This window comes from Carassius carassius, chromosome 3, assembly GCF_963082965.1.
Source record: "Carassius carassius chromosome 3, fCarCar2.1, whole genome shotgun sequence".
NCBI lineage: Eukaryota > Metazoa > Chordata > Actinopteri > Cypriniformes > Cyprinidae > Carassius > Carassius carassius.
Window position 1 is genome coordinate 9,756,681 of NC_081757.1, and position 21,919 is coordinate 9,778,599.

The 21,919-nt window shown below is 43.1% G+C and overlaps 1 protein-coding gene across 1 annotated transcript; it reads left to right on the top strand.

Annotated features, from left to right (window-relative positions):
• The first annotated feature begins 5,900 nt into the window (after positions 1–5,900).
• si:dkey-183c6.7 (urea transporter 2) lies at positions 5,901–21,798 on the top strand. Its single transcript, XM_059522104.1, has 8 exons — positions 5,901–6,127; positions 6,476–6,665; positions 13,653–13,781; positions 13,897–14,089; positions 15,329–15,476; positions 20,961–21,092; positions 21,168–21,217; positions 21,320–21,798. Exons 1-8 carry the CDS (start codon positions 6,016–6,018, stop codon positions 21,494–21,496), a joined length of 1,131 nt encoding a protein of 376 aa, XP_059378087.1. The 5' UTR covers positions 5,901–6,015; the 3' UTR covers positions 21,497–21,798.
• The last annotated feature ends 121 nt before the right edge of the window (positions 21,799–21,919 follow it).

Genomic DNA, 21,919 nt, shown 5'->3' on the forward strand with positions numbered 1-21,919 from the left:
CATTCTACAAGAGACTGCTACTGAAAGGATGAATCCTTTTGGTTTTTGGCTAGATGGCAACCAAACTATTTCATACAATAATATATTAAAAAAAGTCATTTATTCCCGTGATGGCAAAGCTGAATTTTCAGTAGCCATTACATACATTACATTATGCCATTACAGTCTTCAGTATCGCATGATCCTTTCAAACTTTATAATTAAATATTTGTGAAAAACCATGATATACTAAAGTTTGGTGTGAGTGAGATTTAAAAACAATTATGTATCAAAGAATCCTGGCAAAATATATTATGGTTTCTCAAAATATTAAGCATCAAAAGGGTTTTTAACATTGATGATAATGAGAACCATTAGAATAATTTATGAAGAATCATTTTCCGGTTTTCAATACATATAAGGCTGATAGCTGCAGTGTTCGGAATTAATATTTTACATCCCTTAAACTTAAATATCATGCAAACCTTTCTGGCTTTTTTTTTTTTTACATATTCTTAAAGACATTACAGATATTAAGATATCTTCCTTGTGGACTATGTAGGTGATTTCAGGTTTTACTATCCTTGTGGGGAAATTTGATCCTCACAATGTTGGCAAAACGTGACCAAACACACACAAGCACACATGCACACACATGCTGTTATGTCTCAGTGGGAGAAGTATGAATTATGCTGACCCAGTTTTCAGAGATGAACCCATCCCACACTGATCAAACACTTCAGCAAGTATCAGCACAAATTGAATCTAAACTACTCCATAAGCTCTGTGTATGTGTATCAGATGCGGTGTGAAGGAGATCTATAGGCTGCAAAGAAGCATTTACTTGAGATTCTCAGTGAATACAAGGCAGAGCCGTTGCACTTGAGAGAGAGAGAGTGTGTGTGTGTGTGTGTGTGTGTGTGTGTGTGTGTGTGTGTGTGTGTGTGAGAGAGAGTAGGAATTACTGAACTCTGCACAGAAAAGACACCATTCCACTGAACTGTCAAGGCTAAACTTTGGTTGTTATGGAGACGGAGAGGGTGAATGAATGAAGGAGGGAGGATGGATGGAAGGAGGGAGTGGGAGAGAAAAAGAGGGAGCAGTCGTTACCCTGAGAAAGTATGCCTGGCAGGCCAAAATCAAACTAGCAGGAGTGTGACATGACAAATTGTTGCTGCACCCACAAAACGCTGGGAGACATGATGGATGGCACACCAGCACGCAAACAGCCCAGCACACACAAACATAAAATGGTAAATAAGTATTTCGATAATGATAGTGTGTGATTTGAATACCAGGCAGTTGCACTTCCGAGGAAAGCATGCCAGTCACTAGAATAAGAGGATTGAGACACAGAGAAAGAGAAAGGGCAAATCAACAAGACTCACCCAGGATTTATTTGCTTCCTCTCCATTCACATAAAAACTCTAAACCCCAGGCTGCTCTCCAAGGCTGATCTGCCATGTGTTTTGTAAATGATCTGAGAGCTGGGATCATAGAGAATGTTTCCAGCACTGGATCTGGTTCCTTGACAGTTATATTAATGATTCTTTTAAAACATTTAAGAACTAGATATTAAACAACATTGCTAAACAAATTAAAATGTGTCAACATTAAAAAAAATGTACTATGTTTTTTTTCTCTAAATTATTGGATTTGGTTGATAAGCAATACTTGATTCACTAAACCGGGCGAGTCAGTTGTTCTGTAGTCAAGCTATAAACCTTAAATGTATAGTTCACCCAAAAATGCAAATTCTGTCATTAATTACTCACTCTCATGTCGTTCTAAACACAAATTAAGATATTTCTGATGAAATACGAAAGCTTACTGACTCTCCATGAAACTGAATGTTCCTAGGCCTTGAATACTTTCTGTGCACAAAGAAAACAAAAACAATGACTTTTTACAACAATTCTTCTCCTCCGCGTCACCGAAGACCAAACAGATTTCACTTCCAGTATTTTTCATTTGTTTTATATAAAGCCAGTTCTGAATAAGAAGTGTCCTTGGTTCCCAGCCCGTTCTGTGCGAAGCACAGCTCCATCTACATCTGTGAGAAGTTGTCCCATTGCCCAGAAGAACCAGCAGTGTGAGTCACGGCAGATGCCCCTCTTCTGCATGACTGAATTAAGGGACATAATACACCCCCACACCAGCACATTCTCTCAGAGCTTTAATGGGTGAAAGTTTTTATAGTGGATTATTGAGATTACCCAAAAACTCTCTCCTTAGAGCAGTGTAAAGAGAGTCTCAGAGTGAGAAAGTTTTGAGTTATAGCAATAATAATCTAATAGTTTCGCCCACTTTGCAGTTTATTTTGGCCAAGAACTGCCTGCTAGACAGGAGAATATAATTCTATGTGACATTTAGGGACATGTAAATCTGAAAAAGTTGATTCCAAAATAACAGCCTGTGCACTCCAACTCCCTGAAGCTACGCATCAGTCAGCGAATCCATTTGAAACTTGTCACTTTTGTGTGCAGTAAGCATCAAATGACCAGTGAATCTACTGCAGTCAATCCAGGGATGTGTCGTCTAAGGCTGAGACTAAGAGAAACTGTCTTCATTTCCTGTGAAGAAAAATAGATAAAGGGCAAGATAAAGAGAGATTGGGGGAGGCAGAAAACTGTTTTCTCAGTTTCCTCTTGTGGTAAAAGGACTCTTGAACAATTTATGTCCTCTCACACCATCTCACTCATTTTCTATCCATATCCATATCTCATTTCCGATCTCTCCTCCTCAACTCATCTATTCCCTGTGGTCATCTGAAGACTTGCTATGAACAGCCATTAGTCAGCTCAGCGGCTGTGGCATACATTCTTTAAACTACTCTCTCTCTCTCTCTCTCTCTCTCTCTCTCTCTCTCTCTCTCACAGACACACACACACACACATTCACGCTCTCTCTCTCTCTCTGCAAACATTAGTCTCTCTCTGCTGCTGAAAACTGAACCAGATCATATATCCTCTATCGATTAGCCTCAGATCTAATCGGCCAGCCCAACTGCTCTCCTTTATCTCTTCCTTTATGGAACCTAATTTGTGCTTGGTGCTTCTAGCAAGACTGACCTTTAAAAGGACACAAAGACTGGTTGTGGAGCTGAATGGCCAAATACAAATAAATCACAAAATTGGTCTAGAATGAGACTCCTATATTAAAACTTTAGGGTACAACACAATTTTGTACAAAAAAAAGAAGAAAAAATAAAAGAAAACCTTTAAACTCATGTTGTTGAATAACAAACTGCAAGTACATCATAGAAAAATGTACATTATAAAGGAATATATAACAGTGCGGGATTATATAAATCGAGTACAGGTATACATAACAAGCACACTTTTTCTTTACAAATAAAAAGAAAAAAGAAACTCAGAGAAGCACACAATGCGAAAGAACATTTGCTTAGCCATTTCCATAGAATAGAACCAGACTCTTACAGCTCTCAATGTCATTTGTCTGGATTTGTCAGTGTAACCTTTAAGGCGTGCTGCTTATTCAATCAATGACACTGAGGAACAGTGTGTGTGTGTGTGTGTGTGTGTGTGTGTGAGTGTGTGTGTGCAAAAAACAAAAAAGCAGCAGTCCTGTAAAACATGTCAATTGCTTAGTGTTTTCTAACTCACCAACACCACCTACACTCTTCTATACAAACAAACACAAGCACATAGAGGAATGCACAATATGTCTTACTTATATCATATAGAGAAATGTTTAATGTATCAGCGTGCTTCTCTTCATAATTAAATCCAAAGTAACACTACTGCAAATCAGAAAAAATGATCACCCAAAAATGAATATTCTGACACCATTTACACACTCTCATGTTGTTGCAACACCAAAATAACTTTTTTTCTTCTTCTGGAGAACACAAATGAAAGTTGGTGGGGTCCAAAATAACCATGAACACCACTGATTTCTATTATATGGCATAAAACGAAAACACAGATACATTATCAAAAATATGTTTTGTGTTCCACAGAAGAAAGTACATGTTTGGAACGACATGAGGCTGATGAATTGGTTGAATTGTCCATTTAAGAAAAGAACACATACAGCTTTACTTGAGGCCTCCCATGGCAGCTTTACCCAGATGTGAGCTCTGTGGGTGGGGTGAACTGGAGCACAGATCACGAGGCCACTGCACTACACAGCCAGATAATAGTGTTCTGACTCCAGCACATGCAGGGCTAACGATCTACAACTGGCCAGACAGTCTGTGCATCCTCAATTAGAACCTGTGTGTGTGTGTGTGTGTGTGTGTGTGTGTGTGTGTGCGTGAGACATTGTAAATGACTGAGTATCGACCAGTTCTGTCCACGCAAGGAGAATGTCACTCAAATCCCAAATCACAATGTCCTCTGTGTCACTCACAAAGAAATTCACACACACCCAAACATACACACAAAATTTGTTATATATATTAAGCCATCATTAGCATGTGCAAAATGCATACTAAACTCAAAACAACAAGTTTGCATTTATTGCTTTGTTTTCTCTAGCGTTTTCCACTCAACATATGCTCTCCCTGCCTCACACAATCCATCTCTTCATCAGTCAGAACCTCAGAGACTTTGAGTCAGGGTGACTATCAATCAATGGAAGGGCGTGTTTGCTTCTGGGTCTCCTCAACCCACACACACACACACACAGATGCTCTAACTGAAAAATTGATGACTGAAAAAAAAAGAGTTTAAAAGGTGCACAGGGAGGAAAGTGAGATTGGGAAACAACTCTGCACATACAGCCACATTTGCTTATTTTATATTACATATAGAGAAATGAAAGCTTACACATGCCTAGAGTCACTGTTATTTTCATGCAGACCTGACTGTGAGTAGTTGGTTTACTTTTAGTTATTCAGACAGGCTGTGATTGTCCAGGCCATGTTGGGTATTTTTATGCTATTCACAAATATCCCATAAACAGCATCAGAAGAGGGGCTGGACAATTACTTCTCTGCTTTTCCTCTCTGTGCTTATGTGGGTGTCTTTGTATTTCTGTCTAGTTTCTGTTGGCACTCATTGATTCAGCTTGACTGCAGTCAATAATTCAACCGCTGACTGAACACGGGAGAGTAAAAAAATAACAAGACATTGAAAATGAGTGATAGATTGAGATCTATCTATCTATCTATCTATCTATCTATCTATCTATCTATCTATCTATCTATCTATCTATCTATCTATCTATCTATCTATCTATTTAAACCCCACCTCCCTCTAGAGCTCTAAACAGAAACAAGTTTACGTCATTCATTGACAGACTCACTTAGACTACAAACTGCTTACTCACTGACCCCTTGTAAGCTGAAAAGTAAACCTCTTTTGTTCCGGCAGGACTTATTTATGTTGTAACAGGCATGTCAAAGACACTGAACTGTGGGCCCCTCTTTCAGCATTGACTGCTGATTATATAATGCAGTCTGGGTTCACAAATGATACTCTCGGCACAGAATACAAACACATGAATGAAGTTCTGTTTCTGTTCTTTTACTTTTTTAATGTCTATTCATTTATAAAGATGGGCTGGGCTGTGTATTGCATTATTAGTTTTTACATATTTAAAAGACAGGACTTTATAGACAATCGGATTCAAATAAAAATGAGAAAATTAGTTTGATTTGAATTGAAGTGATAAATGAAAAAAAATTAAGGCAGAAACACCAATATGTTGTTTCACGCTGCAATTGCTTGAAATACAGACCAGATCTTATAACAAATGAACTAAACACAAGGGTAACAGAAACATGGATCATTCAGAGAAATACAGAAGATGCTATCTGAACTTTGTCCATCTCTGTCTAGTCAGGGATAATGTGTTACAATACATGTAGTTAAATAAGATATAATATTAACCTTCACATGTGAAGAGAGAACAAGAGAAGTGAGAGAGTACAGAACGTAGGCTGTCTGAAAAAAAAGACTGGGGAGAAGGTGAGAGAAAAGGGGAGAGAACAGTGTAGGAAAGTGGAAGTCTGGATTAAACAGAGTTCAGACTGAAATTCTCTAGTGGCCGCATGGTTTCAGAATTTGAATGGATTTTGGAAAAAACACACCACAGCGGCCCGGAGGCCTAAAACAGCGTTTCGACAGTGCCCTGCTGTACTGCACTGGAGAAATGCAGAAATTACATACCCACATGCAGGGTAAGAGACCACTACTCTACTGTACAGAACATTCAGATCAATAAATGATTAATAATACTGCCACTGTGTGAATAATCTGCAATCTTGTAATCCATAAAAATGTAACTGTAATCTGATTTTGAACACTATAAAATGTAATACTTCAATTACGTAATCCAGTTTGGAATTGGTTACTACCCAGCACTTTTCCCATCCACATTCTTTTGTGAAGAGAGCAATACCTGCTATTAACATATTCTGCTAACCATCTTTTGTATTCTGCAGAAGAAACAAAATTATATAGGTTTTGAAACACCAATAAATGATGACAGAATATTCATTTTTGGTGAATTCTCTATTTTCTCCCAGATAAATTCTTCCCGCTGCAGCTGGTTGAGTGGATTTTGCGTGGGATCTCATGTGTGATTCTACTAAACAACCCCCTGAGTGGAGCTCTGATTTTGGCAGCGCTGCTGCTGGAGAGCCCCTGGCAGGCTCTGCTGGGGATGCTTGGTCTTTTGGCCTCCACCTTCACAGCTATAATCCTGGGACAGGACCGGTGAGAACTTTCACCCCCACACATTCATAAAATTACATTTGCATGCACAAATGCACAAATAAAAGTATACTCAGGCAAAAACAAACATGTATTGTTCTGTATATTATGTACAACAGAATGCACAAACACAAGCAGTTACAAGAATAAACAGATGCAAACCTACAAAAACAAATCTCAGAGGCACAAACTGCTTTTACAGCTGCGGCCTAGACAAACAATTGTGTGAAAACAGTCTGTTGTCAAGTGATGATGAGATGATTTTAACAAAACAGATATAACAAAAAAAGAATAAATATAATACAGCTCTAAAGCAATACACTCTAAAGCAATTCATGCACACAGAAAACACACTTATCTCAGAAAACGTACTCGGTTACTAAACGTAACCTCGGTTCTCTCTAGAAGAGCGAACGAGTACTGCGTCTTAGCTAAGACGCTACGGGAAAAGTCTCTTTTCACGAAATACTGAAGCAAAAAATTATCCTTAATTTTGTATTTTTGTAAAGCGCATTTGCAGCAGTACACAGCCATAGGCGAGACGGCTCGTTCGCTCATTGGCTTGTTCTGCGGCAACTGCACAGCCTATCGAGCGCGGGCTGATGCAACATCAGACCAATAAGGGCGCTTCGCGCCCTTCTTGCCACTTCCCGCCGAAACGGGTGTGGCCCAACCTATAAAAGGAGCTCGAAAAGGCTGACTCACCTGATTTATTTCATCGCCGAAGCGAACCAGAGTGAATCGTGCGCACGGCAGAGAACGCAGTACTCGTTCGCTCTTCTAGAGAGAACCGAGGTTACGTTTAGTAACCGAGTACGTTCTCTTACGAGAGCTCTCTCGTACTGCGTCTTAGCTAAGACGCTACGGGAACCCAGTGTAAAACGCCGTGCGCGCAGGGATCACACACCAATAAACCTGAAGCAACGCCCAGGATTTACAGTGCACAGTCACCTGAGGGACTCACAGAGAGTCCAGGACAGAAAAGGGAAAAAGCCCTCCGTCCCATATCTAGCAGCATCCGTAGATGCGGCAATATGACGTCACACAGCCGAGGCAAGGCCTGACCAATGTGGCAATGCGGGTCTTACGCAATACTGCCCATATAACAGTCGGCAGCGCATAGCGCTCGTGAACTCAGAATTCCCCTCAGGGCCCTGATTCGCCTATACCGACAGCAGCCTGGCTTGCAAGGCGGGAACCTCCAGGTTATAGAACCTGATAAATGTAGACGGCGAGGCCCAACCTGCCGCCATACATATATCCTGCAAGGAGATCCCAGTAGACCACGCCCACGACGAGGCGATGCCTCTTGTGGAGTGTGCTCTGACGCCCAACGGGCACTGAAGGCCCCTGGAAGCGTAAGCTAACGCTATGGCGTCAACTATCCATCTGGATAGAGTCTGTCTCGAAACAGCCATTCCCTTGGAACGCCCACCGAACGAGACAAATAGCTGCTCCGTCTGCCGAAAGGCAGCAGAGCGAGACACATAAGCTCTTAAAACCCTGACAGGGCAAAGAAGACTCGAGTCTCCATCCTCCCCTGACACCGGCAGGGCAGACAGGGCAATAACCTGAGCCCGAAACGGTGTGTTGAGGGATTTCGGCACATAACCGTGCCTAGGTTTGAGTATGACTCTTGAGTCATTGGGCCCAAACTCCAAGCACGACTGGCTCACCGAGAGCGCGTGCAAATCACCCACACACTTCACAGAAGCGAGAGCCAACAAGAATACTGTCTTGAACGACAGATGCTGAAGGCTAATCGATTGGATAGGCTTGAAAGGGGGACCTTTCAAGGCCTCCAAAACCGCCGCGAGGTCCCACATAGGGACTGACGGAGGTCTGGGAGGATTCAGCCTCCTAGCTCCTCTGAGGAACCGGATGACTAAATCATTCCTTCCTATTGACTGACCGGACGCCGTTTCAGAAAACGCCGCGATGGCAGCCACATAAACTTTGAGCGCGGATGGGGCTCTGCCCTTATCCAACAGCTCCTGAAGGAAGGAGAGGACCTCCGTCACCTCACAACTAAGGGGTGAATAACCTCGAGCTGTGCACCAGCTGGAGAACACCGACCACTTCGAGGCATACAGACGTCGTGTCGACGGAGCTCTAGCCTGAGTGATGGTATTTAGCACTCTCACTGCGAGATCAGCGGGTAACCATTGAGTGCCCATACATAGAGGGACCACAACTCCGGTTGAGGGTGCCAAATCGAGCCCCTGGCCTGCGAGAGGAGGTCTCTCCTCAATGGTACCGGCCACGGGGCGACATCTGCTAACTGCATCAAATCTGGGAACCATGGTTGGTTCTTCCAAAGAGGTGCTACAAGCAGTATTGAACATCTCGTTTCTCTCACCCGTTCTATCACCTCTGGAAGGAGGGAGACGGGAGGGAACGCATAAAGCGGGCAGCACGGCCATCTCCGTGACAGCGTGCTTTCGTTCTTGGAAAAGAACGCGGGGCAGTGAGCGTCTTCGTGGGACGCAAAGAGGTCCACCTCCGCCATGCCAAATCTCTGCCACAACAGCCGGACTGTTTGCGGGTGTAGAGACCATTCGCCCGTAGGAACATTGCCCCTGGACAGCCTGTCTGGACCCAGATTCTGCAGTCCAGGCACATGCACTGCTCTCAGCGAGCACACGTTGCGCTGAGCCCAAATCAGGAGGCGTTCCGTCAGCCTGCACAGGTTTCGGGACCCGAGACCGACCTGGCGATTTATGTAGGACACCACGGACATGTTGTCCGAACGGACTATGACGTGGTGATCCTTGATATGGGGACAAAAGCGCGTCAGCGCGTTCTCCACTGCCAGCATTTCCAGGCAGTTGATATGATGGAGCTTTTCCCATTCTGACCATAGGCCAAAGGACGGTCTGCCTTCGAGCAGCGCTCCCCATCCCGAAGTGGAGGCGTCCGTCGACACCATTTTCACACTCGGGGAAGTCCCCAGGCTTACACCTGATCGGTACCAGCCGTTCGCTGTCCAAGGTGCTAGAGCCGCAACACAGCTCTGATCGACCTTGAAATGCAGCCGGCCAGACGCCCACGCTCTGCGCGGCACCCGAGCCTTCAGCCAGAACTGCAGGGGGCGCATGCGGAGCAGGCCCAGCCGCAGAACCGGAGATGCTGAGGCCATGAAACCCAGCATCTTTTGACAGTGTTTGAGCGACACAGTCGCTCCACAGCGGAAAGAACTCGCTGCACGCTGAATGCCCATCGCGCGCTGTGGTGACAGCCGCGCCGTCATGGAACACGAGTTCAGAACTATACCCAGAAACAGGATCATCTGACTGGGGTTCAGCGAACTCTTCACCCAATTGACACTGAGGCCGAGCTTCTCGAGGTGATCGAGTAAAACGGCTCTGTGGTCCATGAGCTCCGCTCATGATCGGGCCAGAACCAGCCAGTCGTCCAAATAATTCAGCACTCGTGTGCCTCTGAGTCTAAGAGGAGCGAGCGCTGCAGCCATGCACCTCGTAAACGTACGAGGAGCTACGGACAAGCCGAATGGCAGGACTGCAAACTGGTATGCCTGGCCCTCGAAGGCGAATCTCAAATATCGCCTGTGGTTTGACGCTATCTGTATTTGAAAATACGCGTCCTTCAGATCTATTGACATGAACCAGTCCCCTCTGCGAATCTGCGCGAGGAGCTTCCTGGTCGTGAGCATTTTGAAACTGCGTTTCATCAATGCCTGTTCAGCTGTCTTAGATCCAGTATGGGCCGGAGACCCCCGTCTCTCTTGGGCACCAGAAAGTATCTGCTGTACAGCCCCCCCTCGCTTTGAGACACAGGCTCTACAGCCCCTTTGCTCAACAGTTTTGATATTTCGGCCCGAAGTATGTGTGCTACTTCTGTTTTGACCGTAGTTTCGACGCGCGCTGAAAAGCACGGTGGGCGTCGAGAAAACTGTAGCGTGTAGCCTCTCTTTATAATGCCTAGCACCCAATCCGAAACCCCTGGAAGCACTGACCATGCATTTGCATGAATGGCTAAGGGCTGGATGCGAAACGCGCTCTGTTGACTGGGCAACAGCGGCGCTCGAGTGTGCTGCGCATCTGAGGCGGGGAGCGCGTTGATCACAGCGGGCAGATCGCTCTTCCTCGACCCCGTTCCGGCGCTTAACCGACTGGAGGGAGGCTGAGCGGGTCCCGTGGGACTCGATATATCTGCGAGTAACCGTGGGCTGCATGTGTGCACTTTTACCACTTTAAACTCGCTGTCTGCCTGTGCAGAATGTACGTGCACGGGCCTCGTTTTTACAGAAGCCCCGCGCCGTATGTGACATAGTGTATGTGGGCACTGGGAAGTGGGCACGTTTACTATGCGGCGCGCTCGACCGATCTGTGTCGATCTTATGTGCGCTAGCCCTGTGTGCAGGGCTGTGCTTATATGTGGAGATGGGCACTGGGTAGTGGGCATCGTCACTGCATTTATAGCACCATCGGCCGTGGCCGGACGAGCACGCACGGGTTTCGTTTTTACAGAAACCACATGACGCGTGTGACATAGTAATAGTGGGCACTGAGGGGTGGGCACGTTTACTATGCAGTGTGCGCGACCGACTTGAGTCGACATTATGGGCGCAGGCCCTGTGTGCAGGGCTGTGCTTACATGTGGAGATGGGCACTGAGGAGTGGGCATCGTCACTACATTTATAGCACCATCGGCCGTGGCCGGACGAACGTGCACGGGTTTCGTTTTTACAGAAACCACATGACGCGTGTGACATAGTGATTGTGGGCACTGAGGAGTGGGCACGTCTACTATGTAGTGCGCGTGATCGACTTGAGTCGCTTTTATAGGCGCGAGCCCTGTGTGAAGGGCTGTGCTTATATGCGGAGATGGGCACTGAGCAGTGTGCATCGTCACTTCATTTATAGCACCATCGGCCGTGGCCGGGACACCAGAAATTACACCTTTTTTTTAGGGAAATATCTGGGTAGCCGTGATAACGGTTTTCGTGTGCAGGCAAGCGGGCAACCGTACAGGCTTGCGCATTGCAAACAACGCTGAAACAGTCACAATCTCTGGAAACTGAAACAGCGGCGCGCTTAGGTGAGAGCCCGGCCGCAGCGGAACTCGTACACCGGCGCTTCGATGAAGCAGCCATCGTGTGTAGTGCCGACGCAGCGTCATGCAGCATGCGTAGATGGCTTTCCCAGGATGGCTTCGGGGCTCCCGGCCTCACCGTAATCCTCTGCCGCGGTCCCCGCGGCGCGGGGCGACGGCCAGTAGAGCGAGAACGGGGGTCTCGAGCTGCGTTGCTGAAGCTGTTGTGATAACGGCTTTTGTGTGCAGGCAAGCGGGCAACTGTGCAGGCTTGCGCATTGCAGAAAACGCTGAGACAGTCACAATTCCTGGAACTGAAACAGCGGCGCGCTTGGGTGAGAGCTCGGCCACAGCGGAACTCGTACACCTGCGCTTCGATGAAGCAGCCATCGTTAGTAGCGCCGACGCAGCGTCACACAGGAGGCTTTAGATGGCAACACCGCTTTTGCCGCCGTCCAGCAGAGGGTGGACAAAGGTGCGTCGCTATCGCCTGTTCCACTGGCGGAAGTGAGTGGTAGTTCCTGTTTTTAGCATCATCAGTGTGGAGAATGCTAGTGAGACAGACGAACGAGTTCGTGCTGAATATGGAGCGTTCCAAGCCTTCGCCACCTCTTCGTGAAGCTCAGGAAGAAATGAGGCGGGCTTTGAGAAGTACGCTCATCCGAAAGGGAAATACCATCCAGCCGGGAACGAGAGGGGGGGGCGCTGGTGCAAACCACTCGCGGCCGAGACTCATCGCGGCCAACACGATCATTCGCCCCGGCTCCTTCTCGATGTCAGCTCGTCTGCTGGGCTTCTGAGCAGAAGGCGCGAGATCCTCGGAGCTCGCCCAGCCCTCACTGCCCGAAGCTAGCAGAGAGCGCGTGTCCTCTTCCCCCGACGCGGCCCTGAGATCGACTTCCTCGGACGACGCGCCGGCAAACAGCGGGCGCTGCCCACCGGGAAGCGATGCAGGGGGGGCCGGTGAAGCAGGGCGAACCGGCGAGCTCGGTTGAGCTGAAGACGGTTCCGGAATCCGCTGGAAGCGATGCTTTTACGGCGCCTCAGCGCAGCGGAGAATGCAGGCTCAGAGAAAAAGGCCAGGCGAGTCCTCAGAGTCACCATGGCAACAGCTCGCAGTGGGGGCATCCGCCGTCAGCGAGCGAGCGCTGCATGATCTTCACCCAGGCAGGAGACACAGATGACGTACCGGTCTCCCTCGCTGAGTGGGGCTCTGACGAGCCGCAGGAAGGCATCTTAAAAAAGACGCGAGCTCTTTTACGAGTGTGTGTCGCAGGGCGAACACACACACACACATAAAGAACAGCTTGTATATAACAGGATTGAAAGGATATAGGCGCCGGATAGCGCAGCAGGAACGGCAATGGAAGGCGGCGATGCCAGCAGCTTCAGAATGGCTCGTCCTGCTGATGTGCTTTCTCAGACGGCGCTTGCTTCCTCCGTGATCCAGCGATGCGTGAGCTTCGCTGAAGAGATGAAAAATCAGGTGAGTCAGCCTTTTCGAGCTCCTTTTATAGGTTGGGCCACACCCGTTTCGGCGGGAAGTGGCAAGAAGGGCGCGAAGCGCCCTTATTGGTCTGATGTTGCATCAGCCCGCGCTCGATAGGCTGTGCAGTTGCCGCAGAACAAGCCAATGAGCGAACGAGCCGTCTCGCCTATGGCTGTGTACTGCTGCAAATGCGCTTTACAAAAATACAAAATTAAGGATAATTTTTTGCTTCAGTATTTCGTGAAAAGAGACTTTTCCCGTAGCGTCTTAGCTAAGACGCAGTACGAGAGAGCTCTCGTAAGAGAACACACTGTATCTGCATCTAATGATGCATCTAAGTATTCCCCTGGTCTATTGAAAAACACAATTTATCTAAGCACATGGCAGACATGGCTAGAAGAGAAGTACATGTTGATTCCAGTCTGACATGTGATCCTAACCTGCAGTGAGGAAGTATCCAGTGGCCTTCATGGTTTTAATGGGATGCTGGTGGCTCTGCTAATGGGAGTGTTCAGTTCGGCTGGAGACTGGTACTGGTGGCTTCTGCTGCCTGTGTGTCTCGGTGGAGCTGCAACGTGAGATGCATACAATTCACAGATACGAAACACATTATTCTGTCGCATTCATAAGACGAAACAAATATTTGCTCACCATTCCAGACCCAAACAACCCTCTTCTCTCCTGTCTCAGGACTTTTCTTTCCAGCACTTTGGCTCCAGTTCTGGATAGCTGGGATTTACCAGTGAGCGTCTTCCCCTTTAACACAGTCATCCTGCTGTATCTGGCCTGTACTGGCACTTCTAACCCCTATTTTCCCAACCATCCTGCCCAGCCACCAGGGGCGCCAGGAAACACCAACCACTCTCAACTCCATGTTCCACAGGTGAGTGGATGAAACAGAATTGCAGCAACATGGTGATTTAAAAAGGCAACCAAAAATTATTTGCCATTCATGCTCTTAAAATATCTTTCCTGCCATCTTATTGATTAAATTTAGTTATATTGTCAACTCTCGCTCTGCCTCTCATTCCCTTGTCATATTGTCCACTCTCGGTCTGCCATAGCTCTGTCTTTTTATTTGCCATCTTCCTGTTTTGCCTCTTTAACCTCCTTTATCTGTACACACAGTGGTCTATTCATTCCTCCATATATCTTCAGCATGCTTCCATTTCACATCTCTCCTGAGATGTGTTATGTCATGATGATGATCATATTTATTGCATTAATCTGGTCTGTTGAATGACATTAGGGTGCATTGGGCTGATCTGCCTTCTCTGACACACTAAAGCAGCTGACTGTCATGGGCTGTTTATAGCCTATGTATTTTTGCACTAAATAGTATATGTGCTTTTACCACGTCTCCATGGAAACAGCTTGATCCGGTAATGATGGGTGCACAGGGCTGACAGAAATAATGGAGAATAATTTTTATATTTATATAATTTTATATTTATATTTTTATATTTATATTATATATGTATCTGTTTTTATCTCTCGCTGTCATAAATATTCAATGTGAAAGAAACAGAGTTAAAAGCCCATTAAAATTGGCTTCTAAAATTACATTATATTATATCTAGCTTGAGTCAACAAATGATTCATGCACAGCATTGTGACAGGAATAAGATGGGTATAATATCAGTAAATGTGCAAGATTTTGATCTATATGCTTGTAAAAGCTGACAAAACAATCTTTTAACATAATTTAGGATAATTTTAATAATGTCTATAACAATGGATATGTCGTCGGTTTCCTGTTTCAATAGAAAATATATCAAAGCAGGAAAGGATATTTTATAGTATTTAAGATAAGCTACTATAGATAATAAAAAGATACACTACCATTCAAAAAATTATCAAATGACATTTAGAATGTCACAAAATATTTCTGTTGCAAATAAATGCTGTTCTTTAACTTTCTATTTGCTTTACTTTTTTATTATTCAAATAAATGCAGCCTTGGCGAGCATAATAGACTTCTTTCAAAAACATTCAAATTTTATTTTAATCCATATTTTTACATGGTAGGATAAATTTACATTAATATGCATTGATATGTAATATAAAGACATTGGTAATGTATTTAGGCTTCATCTAGAGGTGTGTTTGCTGTTCCCATCAGCTCCTGCAGGGGGTGGTGTTGGGCGTAGGGCAGATCTTTGCATGTGGGACTGTAGGCCCGTCTCTGCTCATCCTGGGTGCTGTTTTCCTCTTCTCACCCATCCTGGCTGTCTATGCCCTCCTGGGCTCTGGCATTAGCACTATGGCAGGTGAGTCAGAAATTAAAAGCAAATATCAGCAGAACAGTGTTCTGAAGAAATTATATCTCAAAGGTTTCTCCAAGACCCCAACATGACTGAATTTAAACCAAACAAGTCAAAGATCTAAATATGAAAATTTTCTCAGAAAAAATCCAAGACCAAATTATCTGAACAATGCCATCCACATTCATTATAAAGCTCTATGCTGTTTCTATATGCTGAAAAGGTATCTATTTTCTTTTCAAAATTGTTACTTCAACATAATATGAGAAAGCGTTTGAGCTATGAAAGAGACACTTCGTAGCAATATATAGTAAATTAGTTTTTTGGAGCATCTGCATAGTGGCTTGGAAGGATGTGGGATAGAGATAATTGTAACAAATCATACATTTTGGCTAAATCTTGGGTTCTCTAGGGCTTTGTGCTGAGTATTCTGGCTGTGTAGCTGTGATTTACTCAGCTAAAGCAGCCTGCAAACAGATTTCCTCAAATGCCCACTATGCAGAAGATAATGATTTGCACCAGCCGTTTGATAATAAGCCAGTTTTACTGTTACGTTTACCACCTCAAGACCATGGAAGATGTTTTTTACCCTTTCACTCATTCTCTCTCCCATATAAACAGACAGTCTTTCTTTCTCCTTTATGTTTTCTATACACAGCTGTACAGAGACATATGAGTCATCGCAGACACAAAGACACTACAGAGGTTGGGTAGACTTTGTGTGACTTTGTGTGTATGTGTGTGTGTGTGTGTGTGTGTGTGTGTGTGTGAGAGAGAGAGAGAGAGAGAGAGAGAGAGAGTGAGAGGAGTAGGTATACCTCATTCCCAGCACAACACCCACACACATAACACACACTGTTTCATTTCATCGCCTGCAGTGTGATTCACGCTCACAAACTTCAAAGCTCTCATGTAATATTCCATAAAGGAGCAGCAAAGAGTCTTTGGGCTTGTCAGGGACTCAGCGGTATATCCGTGTTTGTAAGACAGCTGTCTGTTATTCCCCGTAGTAGTGAGGGGGTTGATTTTAGAAAGGAAGAATCCCTTTTCTGCCTTTTCCTTGTCTCTTACCCTGTCTGTGTGTCAGCAGAACATTTAAATTTAATTTGGAAAGGGTTCAGATTGCTAGAGGGTTTGAACTGTAGAAGACAGATGGAGAGAAAACAGTGCTGGATTATGGATGGAGCCAGTGGTTCAGACTGTCTGGGGCCTCTAAAGTCTCAGGCTGCACCTTCTGAGACTGATAAACGAAGCTGAACATCAGGGCCCTCGGTGCATTCACTGCTGTTCAAAAGTCTGGGATCTGTATTTTTTTATAGAAATAAATACTTTCATTCAGCATGGATTCTTTAAAGGTTAAACTGATCAAAAGGCATTTATTATGTTATTAAATATTTATATTTCAAATAAATGCTGTTCTTTAACTGATTGAATAACTGATATGATTTTTAAAAATGAGAAAAATTTTCCAAAAAAAGAAAAAAAAGCAGCACAACTGTATGCAACTCTTATGATAATGAGAAATGTTTCTCGAGCGGCAAATCAGAATGATTTGAAGAATCATGTGAATCAAGTCTCACATGCTTAAATAAAATACATCGATGAATATATAATAAAACTGAGAACAGTCAAAACTGTAATCGTATTTCACAATATTTCTGGTTTTATTGTATTTTTGATCGAATAAATGCAGCCTTAGTAAGCAGAAGTGACTTTTCACACATCTCTCTCACTGTGACGAGTGGGGCGGGGCCGAGGGACGTGGGAGCGAGGCCGGTGGAGTGATTGGAGATGAACTACACCTGTTCGACCCGCCGGTCTCGAGGCCCACGGAGGAGATGGAAGGATATAAAACTGGAGCGACGACAGTGAAGGACGAGAGAGGACCAGGCCTGGGCTTTTAGTTGTGTTTAGATTTTTATTTGAGCGCACCAGTCGTCCGTGAGGGGCTGGTGCGCTGTTTTGTGTTTATTTTGTATTAAAAGGTTATTTGATTGTCCGCCGGTTCCCGCCTCCTTCTTCCGGATGAATATGAAAGGTTTTATCATTACACTCACATACAGAGTTTACCTCTCTAAATTAAAAAAGTACTGTCGAATTTCTTACATTTCAATTAATTTGATATCTGCCTCTTTACATTCAAATTCTGTGTTCTGTCTGCTACCTGCAGATTCAGCGACTGAAATGATAATGCATTCTCAATTTAATTTAATTTCAATTCCCTTCTGAATGCACATGAAAAAAAACGTCAAATAATTTTATGTGGGCAAAATAAATAATAATTTTTCAGAAGTTGGGGGTGGGGGCATGAGGGGTAGACATGTGCCAGAGGGACTTCTGGGAACTGGGATCCTGCCCTGAATGTAAGACTTCCAAAGACCCGTTATCTGTAGACCGTCCCTCACACACACACACACACACACTCTACACATCCTCACCATCCAATCAATACCACTCTTATCCCTGCTCTCATCTTACCATCCCATTCTCCTCTTTTTTTAATCGATTTATGGTTCACTCCTCTCTCCCTGGTGTAGAAGTCCTCTCTTGCCACAGTATGAAATTACATCTGTATTTTACCAGAAAGAAGCTTACAGAGAAACAGCCACTCTTCTTAAGAGTGTTCTTTTAGAGATCTTCCCAATTACTATCAAGCTATTGTACAGGTACGGTTTTCTGATCTGATATCATGAATAATGTTGATGATCAACCTCAGGAGCTGAAACAAACGTTTTATTTCCTATTCATTTAAATGAGGTTTGTAATTTTGTAAACCTTCTTACCAGAATTTGGCTCTAAATAAAGCTTAAATTTAGATTTACATAATATTTTCAAGTAATAAACATAAAAGTTTTAAATTAAAGCCATGATTTCTGGGACAAGCCAAATCTGTTTTCCTCATTATACTCATAATGAGCTCGTAAATCTTTGGAAATTGACTGGAATGTGAAAAACTGTTTCTGTATGACAGGTAGTTGAGGAGTTTAAATGGAATAAAGAGCCCTGATGAATCTTTCACAATTAGACCCAAGACATAAAGTCCTTTTAAAAGAATATGATTCTTATGAATCTCATCTCATCTCATCTAAGTCTAATCCACAACAAAATAAGTCTACAATTAATTCTCAGGACCCTCCACACCAAAGATATTAAGTTCAGAGGTTTGGTTTAATTGTAGAGAAGAAGAGTCATAAGAAATGCAATAGAACTAAAAGGGGTTTATATGTTTGTTTGTCCAAAGATTTCACTAAATCGAGACTGAACGGGGACTAGTAATCCTGTCCCGCAGCACGAAGTGTGGTCCACTGATAATGAGATCCAGTGTTTAGACGACAGGCTGTTCATGCTGTCCTCTCTTCATGACTCACAGTATAAACCCACTGAAGTTAACATGGGTTCACAACTGATGATCCCGCACACACGGATGCACAAGAGGAGCCCGTAACCATGGTGATATTGAAACTAGGAATATAATGAATCCATTCTGGGTCACAGATGTTAAATTTAGTTTATAGAATTGCAGCATAGTGTATTGTAAGCGTTATATAACCGGATCAGAGATGAGTTATGGAAACACCAAAAAAATATTGCATGCCTTGTGATTCACAGCATTTGCATTGGAAATGAAGACCCGATTCCCTTCTGCACTCAAGATTGTGTGTGTGTGTGTGTGTGTGTGTGTGTGTGTGTGCTGGAGAAGGAATCTTTTAAATCTATTCTTCAAATCTCAAACTATTTAAGTGACACACTAATCATGAAACCCCATAGTAGAAATAGAAATTTTCAACACAACACAAACTGTTTTATTAGTATGTCGTCTACGGATGTTTACCAGTTTGTGTCAGCTTGAAATCTGTAAACCTGTCAACAGGCTCCTGATGTAAAAAAAAATATATATATATATATATATATATATATATATATATATATATATATATATATATATATATATATATATATATATATATATATATATATTTATATATATATATATATATTTTTTTTTTTTTTTGTTATAATCCATATAACAATAATCACCATTAATTTAAATGATCAAAGATCCAAATTAAACTAAATTTATTAAATTAGAAGATAGATGGATGGATAGCATTTAACAGTATTAATAGTATTCACCAAAAATGATCCAGTCTATACCCAATTCATGGAAAGGTGCAAGTTTTGTATAGCTGTACCATGGTCAGGAAAAGCAGATGGTGACTAAATGGTGTACTTAGGCAAAGAAGTTATCAAATATGAGCATGCAGCCAAGGAAATATATATATCAGTTACCGTAAGAGGCATGTTCTTGAGTTTTAACGAATAGATCCATGCTGTGGAAAAATGCAGAAAGAGAGAGAGAGAGAGAGAGAGAGAGAGAGAGAGAGAAAGATAATGTGCTAAAACAGAAGAAAGCTCTAGGGAATGGTGGGCGGTGAGTGAAGTCTGAAAGCATTGGACAGGAACATGAGCAGCAACTAAAGACTGGAAACTAGATTCTGTAATGAATATACATCGCCACCTTCAGTTCACAATCAGTACTACAATCAAGGACCCAAACCCTCGGAATACATTTGTGCACACCAGATATCAAATATTATTTTACAAAATACCCAAGAAATTCAATAACTGACCCATAAGAAAGAAGTATGTCATATAAGATACATAATACCTTCTTTAGGCAATGAAGCATAATACATTTTGAAAACTTTATTGTTGCACATTGTTTACAGGTTCGCATAGTAGGCAATTCAGTCAATACTATGCAGTATACAGTTAGAAGTATACAACCATGGTAAGGAAGTCAAAATACCTGAGTTTCTTAGGAGTAGGATCCTATTCATATTTGCCTCAATGGCAGTTGCTCAAATAGGCCTATTACATGCAGTCCCAGAGAATGTGATGCTGTCGTATTCACTCACTGGCCACTCTGTTCCAGACACAAACTAGTTTTAGCCAATCACCAGAGCCATTGATGGCATTTTGCTTGCATGATATAGGCTACAGCTCTACCACCAGCTGCTAAATATTTCTGTAGGCTAACCTGGAAGTTAGCATCACCCTCGTTTCCCTCAACAAAAACCCAAAAGGATTTTTTCTATTGCAGAAAATAAGCTTTGTGAAGTTCTTAAACATTTTGTTCATCATGATAATCAGGCATTTAACCTAAAAACCATTGATTTCAGGATAATGGAACCAGAAGTTCTAATGCTAACTTGTTTATGGATTTGGGCTACAAAAAATATGTCATCCCTGCTGCAGCCTATCGCAAATTCGGTCTAAATTATTTTTAACATCCCAGTGTGTTATTGTAGTAATATTTCAGCCCCAAAATTGCACATGAAACAAAACAAACCTGTCAAAGTGCGTCGTTTTTGGCCAGAATAAGCTGCAGGTTTGACCAGCCATTAGTCTAACACTAGCAAAGCTCTGACCCCCTAAGCCAAGGTCAATAACTGGATGGGCTCAAGTTCTTTCTGTTGCCTTCTGCAGGTCTGTCTATGTCAGTGCAGCACAGCTTTCTGTACTCTGGCCTCTCAGGGTTTAATGGTGCTCTGGGTTGCATGGTTGTAGGAGTGTTTTACATACTAAGCTGGAGAACACATCTCTTATCTATTGCAAATGGTGAGTAATGCACAGAAACATTCTTTGTAGTGTTGTTTCATTTTTCTACAACTAAATTATTTATTCTCTCTTCAGCCTTGCTTTCAGCTTACACAGACATCGCCTTGAGCAACCTGCTAGGAGTTGTGAGTGGACACACACACATATGCACTCTCTGTCCAACACACCCTCTGGGTTTCATCTCTGTATTCAGACAGTTTTTGTTTGTTTCCCTCTCACCTGTGCAGTTGGGTCTCCCAGCAAGCAGTTGGGCTGCAACTCTGACAGGAACTCTGATGCTGTTGCTGACAGGAAAAAACCTCAAAGAATACAGAATTCCTACTGGAAAAGTAACCACACCAGAACAGAACTTGCACTCACACAAGCAATGGTCTGCGGCCAATACGAATGCATCTGATGTATAGTGTTTACATAAATATACAAATATCCAACTGTGACAGCACATGACATTTGTAAAGAAATTACTTTTTTTCAGCAAGGGTGCATTAAATGGATCAAAAGTGAAAGAGTAAAGTATTTTTTGAATGTTACAAAATATTTCTATTTCAAATAAATGCTCATCAAACAATCATGAAAACCAACCTCCACAAAAATATTAACTGTTCTCAACATTGATAATATACAAGTTTCTTAAGCACCAAATCAGCCTTTACAATGATTACTGAAGGACCATGTGACATTAAAGTCTGGAGTACTGGATTGAAAATTCTACTGACATCAAAATTAATAATTTGTATTTTTAATAAATATATATATATATATATATATATATATATATATATATATATATATATATATATATATATATAATTGAATTAATATTTAAC

Coding starts and splice junctions, on each gene's coding strand:
- si:dkey-183c6.7 (XM_059522104.1), top strand. CDS start 6,016: ATGGATTTTGGAAAAAACACACCACAGCGGCCCGGAGGCCTAAAACAG. Junction 14,090..15,328: donor CTCAACTCCATGTTCCACAG/GTGAGTGGATGA, acceptor TGTTCCCATCAG/CTCCTGCAGGGGGTGGTGTT. Junction 15,477..20,960: donor TGGCATTAGCACTATGGCAG/GTGAGTCAGAAA, acceptor TGCCTTCTGCAG/GTCTGTCTATGTCAGTGCAG.